The sequence below is a fragment of the Camellia sinensis genome, chromosome 1 (genome assembly GCF_055761805.1).
Source record: "Camellia sinensis isolate YWXY chromosome 1, ASM5576180v1, whole genome shotgun sequence".
Lineage (NCBI taxonomy): Eukaryota > Viridiplantae > Streptophyta > Magnoliopsida > Ericales > Theaceae > Camellia > Camellia sinensis.
In genome coordinates, this window is record NC_138961.1 from 1,629,705 (window position 1) to 1,646,123 (window position 16,419).

The 16,419-nt window shown below is 34.5% G+C and overlaps 1 protein-coding gene across 1 annotated transcript; it reads right to left on the reverse strand.

The window, feature by feature from the left end:
- Positions 1–1,670: 1,670 nt before the first annotated feature.
- Positions 1,671–16,247, reverse strand: DCL2 (dicer-like 2). The gene is made up of 23 exons (XM_028230350.2): positions 16,003–16,247; positions 15,698–15,770; positions 15,388–15,565; positions 15,096–15,209; positions 14,697–14,831; positions 14,361–14,445; positions 14,156–14,220; positions 13,289–13,429; positions 12,610–12,738; positions 12,393–12,522; positions 12,174–12,273; positions 9,283–9,478; positions 9,016–9,176; positions 8,513–8,731; positions 8,152–8,378; positions 7,785–8,056; positions 7,241–7,656; positions 7,006–7,109; positions 5,703–5,899; positions 4,799–5,008; positions 4,303–4,713; positions 3,534–3,812; positions 1,671–2,325 (listed from the first exon to the last, which is right to left on the reverse strand). Exons 2-23 carry the CDS (start codon positions 15,766–15,768, stop codon positions 1,939–1,941), a joined length of 4,227 nt encoding a protein of 1,408 aa, XP_028086151.2. The 5' UTR covers positions 15,769–15,770; positions 16,003–16,247; the 3' UTR covers positions 1,671–1,938.
- Positions 16,248–16,419: the final 172 nt, after the last annotated feature.

Here is a 16,419-nt window from a genome sequence, read left to right on the forward strand (position 1 = left end):
GACTCTCAGTTCTGAGATATATTGACCCCGTACTATTTGGTTGGACTGCATTGGTAACTTATGTTTATTTAGTCATAGGATTAGATGTCTGGATTAGACTATTTTTAGTGAATTTAATATTTAGTTGGACGGACTGGATAAGGATAAATATTCAAAAGGCTATTTTACTCTTGTAATTTATAATTTTTATTTAATATATAATTTTAAATTTGTAATCTATAATTTATAATTTAACAACACTAAAAAATTTTAATTTATAAAGCCATAATTTTAAATTTATTATTTTCAATTAAATTAAATTTATAATTTATATTTTTATTTAATATATAATTTTAAATTAACAACACTAAAAAAATTTAATTTATAAGGCTATAATTTTTAATTTATTATTTTTAATTAAATTAAATTTATAATTTATAATTTAATATATAATTTTAAGTTAACAACACTAAAAAAATAATTTATAAATATTCAAAAGAGTATTTTACCCTTTTCCATATGTTTATTAAGTAATAACATTTCACACATTAATCTCATGATATACCAATTCCATGAAAACAATCTCACTTTCTCCCTAGAATACAATAATCCCTCGTATGAGGATTAATAATCCGGAGAGAATATTAATTCAAAATAAAAAAAAAATTAAACCAAACAATAAACTATTAATTCGTATAGGCTAATAGTTCAATCCCATAGAATAATCCCTCAAACACAAACATACTCTAAATTTAGCCACATATTTTTCAATATTTTTTAGATGAAAACTTACTAATAAGTCTCTATATTTATATTTTAATAATATATTATTTTCAATTGATAATATAGCTATTTCATTTTTTTGTTTAGAATATATTTTTCAAACTATAATTGTGAAAAGAAAAATCTGGTAAAGATCTTCCTTCATCTCTAGCTACAAATCCTAGCATCCAGATCCAGGCCAATAGTATAGTATTGACTAGGGGTGAGCATGGTCCGGATTGGACTGGATTGGGATAAAACCAGGACCAATCCGTTATTTACGGTTCCTAAAAAATTGGAACCAATCCAATCCGTTTAAATCATGGAACCAATCCGAACCAATCCATTTAAATACGGATTGGATCGGTTTAGGACCACGGATTCACATAATTAAATAACAAAAATATATATATAACACTTGAATTTCATAAAAATATAAACATAACGCTATATTAGTTCCATAATAGCAACATGTTTTTCTATAATAACGACATACTGTTCTAGAATTTAAACAACCATAAGAAAACTGGTTTCACCATAAGTATTTAGACCATTGCAAATTAAAACTTAAAACTAACAAACAAAAGTAATAAAAGAAGATATTATACGATTTTAGGTTTGAGTTTAGATTTTACATAGAATAAGAAAAGATACTATGGGGGAGGATGTATAATAAAAATATAGACTATTTGTATACGGTCCGGATCGGTTCCAATCCGGAACCGTGGGATTCAATCCGGAACCAATCCGTGAACTACGGATTTTTAATTATTCAATCCGGAACCGAACCACGGATTCAAAAAATCAATCCAAACCTATCGGATTGGACTGGACTGGATCGGATTACGGATTTCACGGATTCCTTGCTCAGCCCTAGTATTGACCCAATACCAAGAACAAAAATTAAGTTTGATCACCACACAAGGTACTTAACCAAAAAAAAAAAAAAACATAATTATATATTGCCAAACACTTGGAAGAACCAAAATAATATCCATACACCCTTGAAATACATTTTCACTATTATAAAATATCATTCTTCTAGCCTCAGTAGATTTGCCACCGAAACAACTCACATTTGTCCAACCATCTGCCGATAAACAACCCCACCTTCCACACTAATCGAGCACTTTAACACAGAGTCCATACTGAATATATAACTTAAATCAGCATCTGGACAGGTTTTCCAACGTAGATTTATCTGAAATTACTAGAACATGCTTTGTTTTGTTGTTCACAAGCACCAGTCATTCCTTCCTTCAACGACTTCAAAACTGCTTTGGCAGCCAGTTTTTTGGCTGTCTTCTTATCTGAAGCCGTTGACGTAGACTTGTACACAACACCATTTGCTTCGACCTTTATTGTAATTGAAGCAACACCTCTATCACGAGAGACAGCCTTTTCCATGACAAAATGCTTCTGTGAACATAATTCAGTCAGCTCTCTCACTGGATGAAGCTTAACTGTTTCTGGAGTAATCATGGGCTCCAGAAGGGGCCTTATGCTTCGCAAGACAACCTCCTTGTTGTACCCAGAATCAACGAGAATTGCCCCAGCAAGAGATTCAATGATATCTCCAAGTACCTGTATCATAACATGAATATATCTGATTTCTGTCTTAAATGAGAAGTATAGAAGTTACAACAAAATAAAAATAAAAATAAAATGAAGCCAATCAACATCCCCGTAAACAGCAGTGGATTTGATTTGGAGTTGGCACACATTTAGAAATTTCACATTACCTATTAAAATAAAAAAAAATAAAAAAGGTTGTGCCAAAAGATTAGATACAGTGAACATTTGACTGTTGTAACAAACTGTCCCGTATCAGAACAATGCAGTCCCACCAATTCAAAAACATGATTATTTTTTAGACTATGAAAACAAAGTTACGATCTTTATGAACATTAAACAAATAGGTTTGATTTATATCAGCAGCACTGGTAGGAAGTCTGAAAATCTGTGGCTCGAATGGCTCGAAACTGCCAAAACGACACAAAACGACGTCGTTTTGGCAGTTTCGAGCCATTTGAGCCACACATTTTGTGGCCCTCAAACATTGTTCTTATATCAGACACACCCTTGAAGAGCATTTGTCAATGCCACTCACTGCAGGCTCTCAGAACATCATTACTGAATTCCATCTCGAAACTAACCATTCACTCTGTTCTTAAACTACTACTCTAAGAAGCATGGACACGGACACGTGACACGACACGAGTACGACACGGACACGCTGACACGTTAATTTTCAAAAAATGTAGGACACGACACGTGAGGGACACGCATGAAATATGTAATTTTATATATTTATTATATGTTATATATATGAATATATCGTTAAAAAGATAATAAAAAATACAATATGATACTAATTCCTATAAATTTATATAGTTTTTGTTTTATTATTGTATCTTAAGTTGTTTTGTTCAAACTTATAATTAATTTCACATATGTCTAATCGTTAGACACTTATATTTAAGCGATGGACACGTATGTCCTTCAAGTGTCCAAAGAGTGTCCAAGTCTTTAAAAAAATTTAAAAAATAGGACACGTTTTGAAGAGTGTCGGACACGTGTCCTGAGAGTGTCCAAAGAGTATCGGTGTCCGACACGGATACGACACGAATACGTCACCTTCTTAGAAGTGTCCGTGCTTCTTAGCTACTACTGTATCCACTAATAACAATTCAAGTCTATTTCAGAACTTTATTTAACAAAATGCAACACAGAAAAATGATTGTGGCAGAAAGGATAAACAGATTGGCTTGTGACCAATATTGCAGACTAACCTTTGGAAAAGTTGTCTCAGATTCCCATCCAAAAGTTGTGTCCACTGATAATTGCTCAAAATTCTGAACAGTTGCAACTATGTCCTTGTGAAGCGATTGTGAGGCATGGAGAATGTGTTTATGCAGACCAAATTTAACGGCAGATTGAGCGTAACAATCGTTGTTCACAGAAGCTGACCTTAGATCAGTTAATAGCCCAGGTGACATTCCAGGATATTTATGATACAGGTGCATGGTTATGAGAAAGTCCAACACTGAATCCCCGAGGTACTCTAGCCGCTGTGTAACATGGAAATTCAGAAGTCAAAATATCACAAACAAGAATACATAATAAAATACCTCAGAAGCATAAATAGCGATGTCAAACAAAAAGGGATGAGTTTTGATATGATTCTCTTGGTATCTGAACATTAAGACCGGCCAATTTTTTTTTTTTTTTATGGAGAAAATCTTCTTGTCAATGTTGACATGGAATAACTTAAAGCTTAGAACCATCAGTTTTAAACATATAAAAATCATAAAGTGCAGCCACAATAAAGCATGAGAATGCTTTCAGGTCATAACATCAATAACGTTTTATGTTCAACATAGGTGAAACTACAAAAATCTGACAAACTGAACGAGGCACTAATATAAATGCACAAGTAAAAGAGAGAATGATAAATGAGAGCATGTCGAAGTCAAATCCAAAAAAGCAAAGTGAATGATTGCATGTAATTCCAATTAACAGCGATGATTGCATATATCTATGAACAATATAAAATATTACCTGATAACATCCTGGAATCTCAGGTAGCATGTAAGAACCATGAGTTAGCGCTTCGACTAGGAGAGAAGGATCACGGAATGAATAGTTCAATAAGGATTCAAAATACTTTATATTAACAAGTCTCTCAGCTTGAACTGGGAAGTGCCTCTCATATGGTATATTGACAAAATCCACTTTTATACCAAGCCAATCCATAAATGACAAGGCTGATGCTTCACCACCTGTGCTAAGGAATGCACCAATTAATGCCTCAACTACATCAGCTACTGTCTTACTTTTCATCTTCCTCCTTCCCCTAATATAGATTTTCCTCGTACTAGAAAGCGACTCTTCATCTAATGCATAATCTCCAGATTGATCACCAGGAACGATCCAAGTTTTGGGATCAAAAGGTTCATTACGAATGAATCCCTACAGTGTCAAAAGAAAAAGAAAGTTGCTCTCAAACACTGAAATATAGAACACAAACACAATGTCTACTCAACTGAAGGATTACCGGAAGTTTGCGGTCACATCCAAGCCTTCGTAGTGCAACATTAGAAATTATTCTCTCTCTTTTAATACTGAGAAGACCCTCATGATGAATTTGATAGGTTTTAAATAGTTGTTGACTGGCAGCGTATTTAAGAAAAGAGTCCCCAAGGGTCTCTAGTGATTCCAAATGGAACTTCTCTTGGCATTTTTTTGTTGTAATTGCTTCCAAGACCTACCATAGATGGATGGTGAGTACAAGTACAAAGCAAAATTCAAAAAACATATTCAGCAACATAGACTATTAAAGCAATTCAACTATATGATTTAAGCTCAAAAAATCAACTCTCACTTAATCAAAAGAACTGGCAGCTCCTTGTGGAACAAATAAATAAATGTGAGAGTAATGTCAGGTGACAATATTTGGGTACCATTTGATGTGGCACCATGGCACTAATGACACCATCAGACAGGTCCCAACTTTTATCTAGAAAATATCAATACTAATATTCTGTTGGGCTCATCAGATAATGTGTATGTAAAGTGCCTTGACATATGGTACATAATTGTGGTGCCCAAACGTGGTCGCCACAGCATTACTCTAAATGTAAAGCCACACACTGACAAAGTGTTGGGTACCTTATTGGTTCTATATGTTTCATTAAATGTAGAGAGTCAAAAGCTCAAGAAGGAAAAAAAAAACATCCATTCCTCATTAAACAAACCATAGGCACCAAATTAGAATTCAAAATTTCGTACAACAACAAATGTCACCCAGAGTGTCAAATTAAAGTGCAGAAAATGTTACAGTCAAAACAAAAAATAGAGTGCATACTAGTATTCAAAATTTGCAGCCCTAATTGTACTATATATTCACATTAACAAAGAATAACAAATTTCCAGTGACAATCTGAAGCAGAGAGATATACCTTGCTGGTTGGAATAACAACATTTTGCATGCAGTGATCCAGATGCATCTTTTTCAAGTTGAGCGCGATCAGCAAACACTCGATCCGATGCATGATGGATGGCACAAATGAGAGAGAATATACGGTGGCAATTGAAATTGGAGACATGAAAACGAAGCAAAGTTCAGGAGGCAATTCAACGTACGCATTTCTTGATTCTACAAAAATGAAACACACTACATTAGTCGTTGATGGAGGACAAATAAATTAATGGATGAGATGCATATGCGCATGAACTCTTATTAAGTGGATGACCTAAATGCTTTACACTGGAAATATTTTCATTTCAAAAGGAATTAAGAAAAAAATATATAAAAAGACTTCAAAGAAAAGGCTAAAACGAAAAAGCAATTTATGTAGAAGCTCCAACAGATGCCAGATTTTGCCAGTCACAATTGAAGGTTTTGTCTTGATATATCATTTACTCTTTCAATTATCAAAAGGGACTACCAGAAAAATTAATTGTCATCCTTTTTTATGCAAAATTGTAAAGGCAAGGGATGAAGATGGTTTACAGCAAAAATGTTTCATTTCAAAGCAACCCAAAATATAGAGGAACCAAATTTCAACATTTGACATCCTTTTTTTTTTTTAGCATGCTTTGTCAGATTGCATTATTGCTAGGAGCATGGACACGGACACGGACACGGACACGCGACATGACACGACGCGCAACATGCCGACACGCTAATTTTCAATAAATGCAGGACACGACACATGGGGGACACTCACAAAATATTCAAATTCATACATTTATTATATGTCATATATATAAATATATCATCCAAAAATAATAAAAAGTGTAATATAACACTCATTTTATAAATTTACATTGTTTTTTCTTTTATTATTGTATCCTAAGTTATTTAGTTCAAACTTATAATTAATTTCATGTATGTCTAATTGGTGGATGTGTGTATACGCAATGGGCACATGTGTCCTCTAAGTATCCAAAGACTGTCCGGGCCTAAAAAACTTTGTCAAAAATAGGATACGTTTTGAGGAATGTCCGAAATGTGTCAGGAAGTGTCCAACGAGTGTAAGTGTCACCTTCTTAGAAGTGTCTGTGCCTCTTAGGCTTGGAGTGATGATAAAAGTTCGAATCTAAAAGGAGCCTCTTGTGCAAATAGTACCAAATGCTAGATCAGCATCCAGTATTTTACTTACAGGAACCCATATTAACAAGTCCATGAAGAGATAGGTTATATGAACATATATATATAAAACAATTGCAAGGGAAAAGGTACGTGAGCAACAATTATACCTCTTTCCTTCTTTTGTCTACACCTATGGAGGTAATTTTGCACAGTAAAAATATGTCTCCCGTTGAGCAGTGATTCTCTTCCAAAATGCAAGTCTATCCCATACCTGTAGTTGATATTACAGTAGAATTAATCTTATTTTTCATAACATAATCACTGATTCAAAAGAATAATAGTAAATAAAGAACATTATTTCATTTAACGGTATGGGTAGTACAGGGAATAGATTTTACATACCGTGATTTGTAGTATTGCTTGTAAGTAATACATTGGCCATCCAGTTGTGAGTTCCCATGCAAATCTAAAGTACCAGCAATGGAGTACACATAGTCATTATGAGGTGTGTATACCAAAGAATTCTCCAACATGCAGCTACATACCAAACCATTCTTTGTACGCACTTGACGACAAGAACTATTGGGAGTAGTATTCATGTGATTGTGCCCGAGAATTTTACTTGGGAACACTACAGAACTAACACAGTTCCAATCAATCGACGGATTTTGATGTGAGCTAGTACATGGGAGCACAAGATAGTCCAGCACTGCTAGATCATTACTTGAATGAAATGCCAGTAACTCCTTCAACTTCTTCAAATTATGATCAAGAAGAACTCTGAAAACAGTGATTTCAAACCTCTGGCACAAAAGAACCTGGAAGCAAAATTACAATAATCAACAAAACCCAACCAACAATTTGATCATCCCATGTTTTTATATGTATTTAATTATTCCATAATATAAAGCTAAAAGTATTTAAGCATATCAACTGTGTACAATACCTGTTCAGAGGTAAGACTAAGTTCTCCAATGTATTCCATTTGCACTTTCAAAGTGCCTCTATCGGTTTCTAATTCACAAGCCAAGTTTTCGTCACTGAACTCGAGCTTGGTTCTCACAGCAAGCACAATAGGATGAAGCGGGATATTATATTCAAAATTTCGCTTCAGCACAATCAAGTAGCGATGGTATGTCCTCACAGAATCATTTGTACAATTATGAACCAATTCAGGTGGGAAGTACTCTACTTGATCATCAACGTAAGGTTCATACCCTACACAAAAATAATACTAATACTAATTAAACAAGGGCAGTAACATGGTATAAAAAGTCAAAGGACTAACAAAAATTAACACTGTTTATATTTACCGGATTCTTGTTCATCGGCTTCTTCCATGAGAATATCTGGCACAAGATTATCAGTTAATGCACCTTTCTGATGAAGCTGCTTGCATGCCTCTAGGCATACAAGTTGCTTGAGCACTTTGATATTACCCTCAACTCTAACGGTTTGTACTGGGCAACTTTTGGGAAAATTTAGTGTGCAAATTTCCAAATCCTTATCAATTTCACAACGAGGAGAAGGTTTAAAATACCTGCAAACAACAAAACCAAATGAATACATTAGATCATGGTAGAAAAACTAAATACAAGTATCAATATAGAATTAACAATCACAAAGACACTAATAGTACTTTAATAACATGAAAAATAGAGTGCTTGAACAAACCCATCAGAAGGCAATCGTGAGCAATAGAAGTATATCAAAGCCACACTAGAACTTAGAGTCACAACTGCTCCCGTGCTTTGAACACGATAGAGAACCTCATTAAACAATTCACTGTCAAGAGAAGCGCAAGGAAGGGAAGCATGGCGTAATGATTCCTCCCTCATGATGTCTCCACTAGCAATATAGTTTTTCACTCGAGTAAGTGTAGAAGAATCACCACTACAAATTCAACCAAAAAGGAAAAAACATGATCAGCAGCACCTCCACCTATGAAATCGCTGCCTCGTCTATGAAACAGATGAAATAGAGACACTATAAGCAACACACTTCAAGCATCAGCAAATTCCAATTTCTAAGGAGCTTAAAAAAAACACATATATATAGAATGCCAAATACAATTATTTAGACACGAGACATACAGAGATGATAAAAGTCATAAAATCAAGCCCCTCACCTAAAGAACATGATGTTTTTATTGGTGAAAAGGATAAAATAAAACATACCTCCTGACCATTAACAAAAAATCTGAGTTTTGCATACGTGCCCGACCACGGGACTGAATAAAACTACAAACTGTTGCTGATGGATCAAATCTAATAACGAGATTGCAGCTTTGAACATCCAGACCCTCTTCAAGAATTGAGGTTGCTACAATGATGTTCACCTGCAAACATGACTCATGCCCACATACAAGCATGTCCAATTAGTAGCTAATGCAGCATCTTAATTTTGGGGAAACATATTTTGCCAAGCGAAAATACAAAACCTACCGTGCCCTTGCGGAATTCTTCAACAATTTTGTTTTGTTCTTTCCTACTCTGTGACTGAAAACCAGACTGATTTCCTGCAGTATATTTTGTCTTCCAGCCACCCAGTTTTGGAAGCAATTCACTCAATAATTTTTGAAGAACGATAGCTGAGATAACCCTCTCCACAAAAATTATACATCTCAAATTGTTCAAGTCCCTGCATGGAATAACACATTAGAAATATTCTGGAAATAAATTCTAAATGAATGATTCAAGGTATTGCTGACCTAAAGCATAGTATAACATTTCTAAAAACTTCAAGTTGTTGAATGCCATCCCATCATGCACGTAATTTATCATTAATATTGAGGATGTAAAACTAGTAATGTTTTATACTAATTCTTGTCACAGGGATACAAACCTCTTAAATTCAATTTTCAACTTGACCACCCCCACAACATGAGACTCCTATTAAGTTCCAATATCACTTCATCACGACCACCTAACGTCTATGACATGCATGCATTCTTCTAATTTTTTTTTCAAAGTTCAACCCAACAAAAGAAAATTTCCATTCAAGATTTGTGGAAGGTCCATGAGTTTGAAACCAGAAAGAAGGAAGACGGACTGATTCAAATAAAACAAGTAGAGAGAGAAATTTATCACACAGTAGCCCAAAAGCAGACTCAAACACAATTTACCAAGAAAATTATAAAGAAAAAAAAAAAAAAACACCTTCCTCAAGGAATCCCCACCAATCTCATTTAATAACGGTTAACCTAAACAATTATTGACAACATTGATGCAAACAACAGTGACTGATTTCTCATAAACAGTACTGCTGTGATGGCTGTGGACAGGGACTGTTGAAGAATTCAGCAAGTGACATAGTGAAACAGAAGACCATCAACGACATATCTCCCCACTCACTATTATAAACTAAACAAGATCTCTGTTTAGTGTCCACTTGGTCTAGACTCTTAAAATACCAAATCAATCTTATAACTTGTCAATTTGGTTTCCACTTGATCAGTATACTCCAAGCACTAGTACCAAGTTAAGACAACCCCACTACACTAGTTTACCATTTCTATATACTGTCGGAAACTATCAGCAACTAATTTTGTTGCATTTTCCTTCTTGCTAAACAGTTAGTACTTCAAATATGGGTGTTGAGCAACTAAGAAACAATGTAGATAAAATAAATGTTGCTAAGATGAAGATGCTACACATCTACCTTAACAAGACTAAAAAAGACAGAGTTAGGAATGAATATATTCGTGAATGAGTAGAAGTAGTACCGATAGAAGATAAGTTGAGAAAGAATAGATTGCGATGGATTGATCATATACAACGGAAACCAATAGAGGCAAAAGTGAAAAGATGTGATACAGTAACAGCAGATGAAAGTGTTAGGGGAAGGACTAGACCTATTTTGATATAGACTAGTGTAGTAAATAGAGATATAAACCTCCTTAATTTGACTAACCAAATGATCGTTGATAGAATCAACTGAAGAAGAAAGATTCATGTAACCGACCCCATTTGATAAGACTTAAAACTCGACTTGATTTGGTTTGTGAAACATTTTCATTATGTTAGAAAAATCAAGATTTTCCAAACATTTGAAATTTTTTCTAGTAAGTACAAGAATTGAAGAACAATTTTGTAATATTTTATAAACTAAACCAAACCAAGCCTTAAGTTCCATCAAAAGAGGTCGGCTACATGAATTTTTCTTCTCCACTCAACTCTATCCAAGACCATTTCGTTAATCAAATTAAGGAGATTCATATCTCTAATTACTACACTAGTCCACGTCAATCTAGGTCTACCCCCTAACACTACCATTTACCGTCACTGTATCGCATCTCTTCACTACTGCCTCTGTTAGTTTCCGTTATATATGATCAAACAATCTCAATCTATTCTCTCTCAACTTATCTTCTATCGGTACTACTCTTACCCATTTTCGAATATACTCATTTCTAACTCTGTCTTTTCTAGTCTTGTCACACATCCACCTTAGTATCTTCATCTCAGCAATACTCATCTTATCTATACGTTTCTTAGTTGCCCAACATTCCGTTCCATACAGCATCACTAGTCTAATAGTCGTTCTATAGAACTTTCTTTTTAGTCTAATGAGTACTCGTTTATCACACAGTACTCGACATGCACTCCTCCACTTAAGCCACCCCGCTTTAATTCTATGGACCATATCCGCTCCAATTTTCCCAATCGTTGTGATAATCGATCCTAAATAATGAAAAAGTTTACTCTTACACAGTTCTTAGTTTTCAATCTTCACTTCTTCTCTGCTTCCATTGCGACTGTTACTAAAATTACACTTCATATACTCTGTCTTAGTTCTGCTTATCCTAAATCCTTTAAATTCAAGTATTTTTCTCCAAATCTCCAATTTAGTGGCACATCATCCTAAATATTGCACGTCAACTCACCCATAACTAAAGCGAAAAGATAAGGATTTAAAATTGATCCTTGGTGTAACCCTACAGTAATTGAAAATTCACTCGTCTCTCCAGCAAGCGATCTAATAGTGATCATTACACCTTCATACATATCCCTAATCACATCAATGTAAACTTTTGTCACCCCTTTTTTCTCTAACATCCACTCAATGATATCTCAAGACACTATATGCTTTCTCAAGATCGATAAAAACTATATGAATGTCTCTTTTCTTTTCTCTATACTTTTCTATTACTCTCCTCAAAAGATAGATCGCTTCCATTGTTAACCTACCAGGCATAAATCCAAATTTTGTAACATTTTATCATACTTGAAAATCTTTTTTAGATCTTATTCAGAGCATGAGCATGATTTCAAGAGTACACGACAAACTAGAGAAATTTTATAAAGAAAACTTTGATCATGCAAGATCCACTGACCTGTAATCAAGAAGAGATTCGATGAGACAAATGACCTTTGAAGATATATACCCAGCATCCATATTGGCATTTATGTCATCACCAATAGACCAATGTGGACCTATATGAAACAAGAAAAATAAATAAATTACAGAAGAAAGAAAAATTCAAGTAAACAAGCAAGAAGGAATGTGGTTTAGACCAAAATAGAAGAATTATATCACTAGTTGGAGTTAGTACCAGATGGTACATAATTGGAGAAAACCTTAAACGCATCCAAACTGAAATCCCTTACAACCGTCTCACCGCACACATCCAATTTCCCCCATGAGAAGATATCATTTTCTTCACATGACAAGGACTCAGCCGCCTATCACGAAACACAACTTTGTTGGTGTCCAATTGTCTAATGTACCATTTTCAACGACAAGCAACCAGAACTAGAGCAAATGCATACCTTCAAAGCCAACCAAACACCAAGCTCATTCAAACAAAACAGAAAGGATGAAAATAGCTTGGATAATTTTTTCATTGCATTATCCATTGCATGCTCTTCGAGATTTGATGCTTTGAGAGTGAACTCATGCTGACAACAAAAAAAAAAGAAGCATTTATGGTCATTACTCAAAAACATAGAAAACAAAAACAATTTATTCCTCAATATTCTCCCCAAAAAAAATGAATTTAATTGACAGCACAAACACAAAGCAAGTATTAGTATTGAAGTTCATGCAAACGCGCATTGGCAACAAGCAATAAAATGTCAATCATGGAATGAAAAATCATAGAACATAGAAAAAGACATTCATCAATGCATTGCATACTGGAAACATGCACTTGTAAGTTCCAAAACATGGATCATGGATATATCTTCATAACCTATGCATGAAACCACGCCCCTATAATTCTTGCCTACCTCAAACTCCACAATCAGATTTCATTCTCAAGAGTTTGAGAACTGCATCGAACCCTTGCAATTATCAAGCAAAGTAGTAATAGAAGAGGGAGGGGGACTTTGATAAAGCCAAGCAAGTGTACGAATTCACTTAAATCTACCTCCATTCATCAGGCAAATGAAATCAAGACAGGATATGAATGCAGTAAAACAACATATTGGCTCGAAGAGACAAACATACCTTTTCTTTCAAACATGTTAAATCATGCACCAAATGCTCAAATATTGCATAAGGGATCTCCACATGTTTGTAGATCTTCAGCTTTGGGGTCGAAAATGGAATGTACTTGGCTAACACAGATTCGCTAACAACCGTGTACACCTTCACCAAAAAGAAAGCAAATAACGGTAATAACTATCTATGGTAATATATATCCAAGTATTACAGAAACGATCAGAATGTGTGAAAGTAAAGATTATTCTTTAAAAAAACCTACCAAGCAAAAAATAAGTATTTTATGAGACAATATCATCAGTCAATTTGCACAATAGGATCATCAATCCGTGCAAGCAGCCTAAGTATTTTATTAGACAATACCATATGAAAATAGCATTTACAAAAAATTATTGCCAAAAAACATGTCAAGCAGTAAGTTTGTTGATTCTTTTGAACAAAAACTCAAGCGTGAATAACAAGCTTGGGGATACACATGCATAAATTTACTTATTTACAACCATCTGCAGTCTACACCAAAAGGAATCAATAAAATGTATATTGATCCCCCTTTGATTGCTCCCAAGGTTAAGCATATATATATGCCATCAAGTGGAAATAAAGGTGGCTTAAATTACCAAAATGAGCCTAAACACTTCACCATCATGGTAGTTACCTAACTACTTATTAACAGTCAGCTGCAAGGAATAACATGCAATAAGGAATGATAACTAAATGTATGCAAGGGGAATTGTACCCATTGACAATTGGGATAAAAACCCCATCCATTACTATAACTATTAGGAACATACAAGATGTGAACAGCATCATATCAATATGACAATATTAAAATGTAAAGAAAAATAAATCAAGTTAATAACATTAATAACAAACCTTTGAATTCATAAGATTCTCAAGTTCAAGAATCTGTTTCCAGTAGGTTGATCCCGAGCTTGAACCTATATCAAAAATTTTATTAATAAAATGGTTGGTAAGCACAGCTTTTCCAAATAACTGGGTCAACCAAATGGAATTAGAAACAACTCACTGCAAACAATTGAATTATACAATCTAATCTAGACATTAATTCTTTGCATACCTTTAGCCTTTATAGGGGAAGCAGTCATTCCAAATATCCTAGGAAGCTGGGAACTGTTAGATCGCAACTGATAGTGATAGAACTCCTGCAAATGCATTAGAATCCTATAAGTGACAAACTCACAAACAAACGTAACAGAAGTAGTTGAACTTTTTTCGGGAAATTTGAAAACCACCAAAATATAGATAAAAATAAAATAAAAAACATGTACAAACATTTGGGAAATTTGAAAACCACATAAATATTGAAAGTTATGCTTTCAAACTCCTAAAAACATTAGAACATAACACTTGGGAGTGGTACATATCATTGAAGAACAGTGTAAAAACAACTCACCGTCATAATGCAAACATAGGGATGTCTACCTCTCGCGTTGTGGCATTCATCAAATATTAGAACCTTTATCATGTCTAATCTTAAAAAGCTATGCCTCAAAGCATTGAGCAAGATCATGGGTGTCATTACAAGCACCTGAAACATAAAAGCTACAGGTCAGCGTGAATTCAGCACACCATAAGCACCTGATAGATTACAGCAAAGGCACATGATTACACAGAATAAAAATACATCAAAATTAATGGCATATCTCAGTAAAAGAACAGCACCGCTACATCCATCAAGCTAAACAAATTCGCCAGAATGAGTGGTGAATTCAAGCTAAACAAATTCGGTGGATGAATCATTAATCTTAAAAGAAATGTGTATATATATAGAGAGAGAGAGAGGAACAAACACCTCATGGTTGTCCTGTTGTTCCTTCCAGGTTGCACCATCCCAGTAATCCACTCCCATTTCTCCCCAGTACATTCCCACTTCCAAGTCAGTGTACATTTTGATAGCTTCTGCTTGCTAAGGATTATTGATTAACAAAAAATAACAAAGATCAAAACGTAGAAGTTGTTGATGTTTTTCATTCAAGATCAACAAGAATTCAAAAAAAAAAAAAATTAAAAAAAAAAAATATATATATATATATATATATAGGAAAAGGTAAAAGAAAAGCATAATAGATCATGATTTCACATACTTGAGTAACCAAAACAACATTGGGGACCAAGAAAACCGCAATGTAAGGCGAAGGCTTTCGCAGAAGGTAGGCGTAGCTACGCAGAAGCATGATCGCAATCAAGGTCTTGCCAGAACCAGTTTCGAGAAACACAATCGTGTTCTGCTTGATTGCTTTGTCCAGTGCTTCAATTTGGTAACTGCCAAAAACAGAGTGATCAAATTCAATTTTTTGAGAAGGAAAAACAAAAAACAAGAAAACTAAGTAAGTAACCCATTGACCGCACAGCACAGATTGATCTGTATAAAAACAAGAATTTGAAGTCGATTACCTTCTTGCAAAAGGGAGAGGATCAGTAGACATTTGTTGGGTTCCACTCATCGTCCTTTCAACTAGTTCCATTCCTGAATAATAACAACTTTCAATTCAGTTTTCAGATAGAGAATTAGGGGGAAACAAGAATCAAACACACACAAGACACACATTCACAGAGAACGAACATGTATCAACAAAAATTAATCAAACAACTAAGCCCCATTGCAGAGGAAGAGAAAAAGTTGATCCAAAACCAAATCAATACAGATTAGATTAGATTAAGATTGGATTAAAGTAGGAGAAATGGGTATATGAACTCACTGAGAAGGAGAGCCCAGAGAGTAACGAAGGCGAGAGAGAGAGAGAGAGAGAGAGAGAGAGAGAGAGAGCAGCAGTAGCAGTAGCGGCAGCAGAGGAGCAGCAGAGAACACTCAAAACGATCGATCGTCTGTGGTTTTCTCTCTGTGTGATTGCTAGCATTTTATGCTGATATGCGTGTATGTATGTATGTATGTATGTATACCTACAGTCCCTCCGTGTGTGCTCGCAGCCTATTCCGCTCACTACCTAGTACCTACCCATAATTTTTACCTCAATTTTATTCGAAATATCAATAGGTGACATAATTTATTAATTCAATTTCAATTCCATATTTATTGTGGTCAAAAAATTTATCACATTTATGAATAATTACTCCCTCTGTCCCAAAATAAAGGTCTTTTTTGGGAAATCTAACTT

Bases quoted from the DNA above. Each gene is read 5' to 3' on its own strand.
- DCL2 (XM_028230350.2), bottom strand. From the start codon at position 15,768: ATGGAACTAGTTGAAAGGACGATGAGTGGAACCCAACAAATGTCTACT. The intron at 15,566-15,697 runs GTAATCGACTTC...TGTTTTTGGCAG, and splicing joins CCTCTCCCTTTTGCAAGAAG to TTACCAAATTGAAGCACTGG. The intron at 15,210-15,387 runs GTATGTGAAATC...AATAATCCTTAG, and splicing joins ATGTTGTTTTGGTTACTCAA to CAAGCAGAAGCTATCAAAAT.